General features: G+C 56.8%; 1 protein-coding gene across 1 annotated transcript in view; it reads right to left on the bottom strand.

Moving 5' to 3' along the window:
• Nucleotides 1–948, bottom strand: part of ECE1 (endothelin converting enzyme 1) — a 12,964-nt gene extending 12,016 nt beyond the window's left edge. Inside the window, exon 1 of the mRNA XM_015412571.1 lies at nt 793–948. Coding sequence (XP_015268057.1) covers nt 793–948 — 156 coding nt within the window. The remainder of the gene's footprint in view (nt 1–792) is intronic.
• Nucleotides 949–1,314: the final 366 nt, after the last annotated feature.

The following is a 1,314-nucleotide window of genomic DNA, read 5'->3' as shown; positions in this document are numbered from 1 at the left end:
AGCAGCAACAGAGCAGCCCATGTCACAGCCCCTGAAGGCCCCCTCCCTGGGGAAGCCGATGCTCTGAGGAGCACCCCCCTCTTGGGAACAGCAGCCTGCCAGGTTCCCACCCACATCTGCCAATCTGGGGCTACTGCCAGAGAAAGCCCCCCCCCGCCAGCCCTCCAGCGGGCATTCTCCGGGAGAGGCACTCCCACGTCCCGCCGGGAGACGCAGCGCCCTCGCCCAAGCCGCCTGCTGTAGCCCCGGATCTGCCCCCCCCCCAACAGCCCCATTCTGAGCTGCAGCTGAAGCCACCAGCGGGCAGGAGCAGGTGGGGGTGGCACATACAAGAGAACCAATACAAGGGAACGCTCTTGCCCTCACTTTCAGCGGGGGGGGGGGGCAGCCAGAGCCCCTGGCCCCAAGCCCAACAGGAGCAGCCATGTGGGAAAGGAGGTTTGTCGCCCTTCAGGATTAAGAGGGAGGAAACCTGATCTACTCCCCCCCCCCCTTACACAACTCAGGGCAAGGACAAAGGCCCCTCCCTCCTCTGTGGACTAGGAACAATCATCACAGAAACTGGTTGGGAAGTCACAGAATGTTCAGCAGCATCCAGACTCCTCAAGGGGGAAGGGTCAGTCACAGAATTCCAAAGCGTCCCCCCAGGCAGCTACTCCAAGGGAAGCCAAAAGCAGGAGAAGCTGATGCTGCTGGCTGGGAAAGGAGGAGAGGCTGCAGACCAGGAGGAGGAGGACTGGGGGCCCTGGTGGAAGAAGCCATCCACCCCTCCTCAGACAGAAGGTCCCCCACCCAGGCCCCAGCAACGCAGCTGAAAGGTGTCACGGAAGGCCGAGACCCTGGGCTAGACAGATGCTGAAGTCCTCCTCCAAGGACCGACACGGGGCACAATCTGTCAGCGGGCTTGTAAGGACCTTTGGCCACGGGGATCGAGGGACTGGGCTCCATCGAGGAGCTGGGAAGCAGAAAGCCCAGACAACAAGGGGGAAAGACTAGTGTCACAGGAGACCCAAATCGACAAATTCCACTAGTAGAAAACACCATCAAAGATTGCCAAAACAGTATATTAAACAATTATATAAAGTTGGTGGTGCATTTCCTTCGACTTCTTTAGTGGAACCTGATTTCACCAATTTCAACAGACCACAAGGTTCACAGCATAAGAAGTCAATCATGGGTTCTGGGGAGAACTGAAACGGAAGAAGTCGAAGGAAAAGCATCTTCCAAATATCTAGAACGTGCATCTTTGCAAAGGCCGTTTGGAAAAAGTTATGACTATGTGGACTCCTCTTATCAAGTTTCACTGACTACCTG

The sequence above is a fragment of the Gekko japonicus genome, unplaced genomic scaffold, assembly GCF_001447785.1.
Source record: "Gekko japonicus isolate JY-2015 unplaced genomic scaffold, Gekko_japonicus_V1.1 scaffold131, whole genome shotgun sequence".
NCBI lineage: Eukaryota > Metazoa > Chordata > Lepidosauria > Squamata > Gekkonidae > Gekko > Gekko japonicus.
Note: the sequence above shows the minus strand (reverse complement) of the source record. Positions and strands in the feature narration are given on the sequence as shown.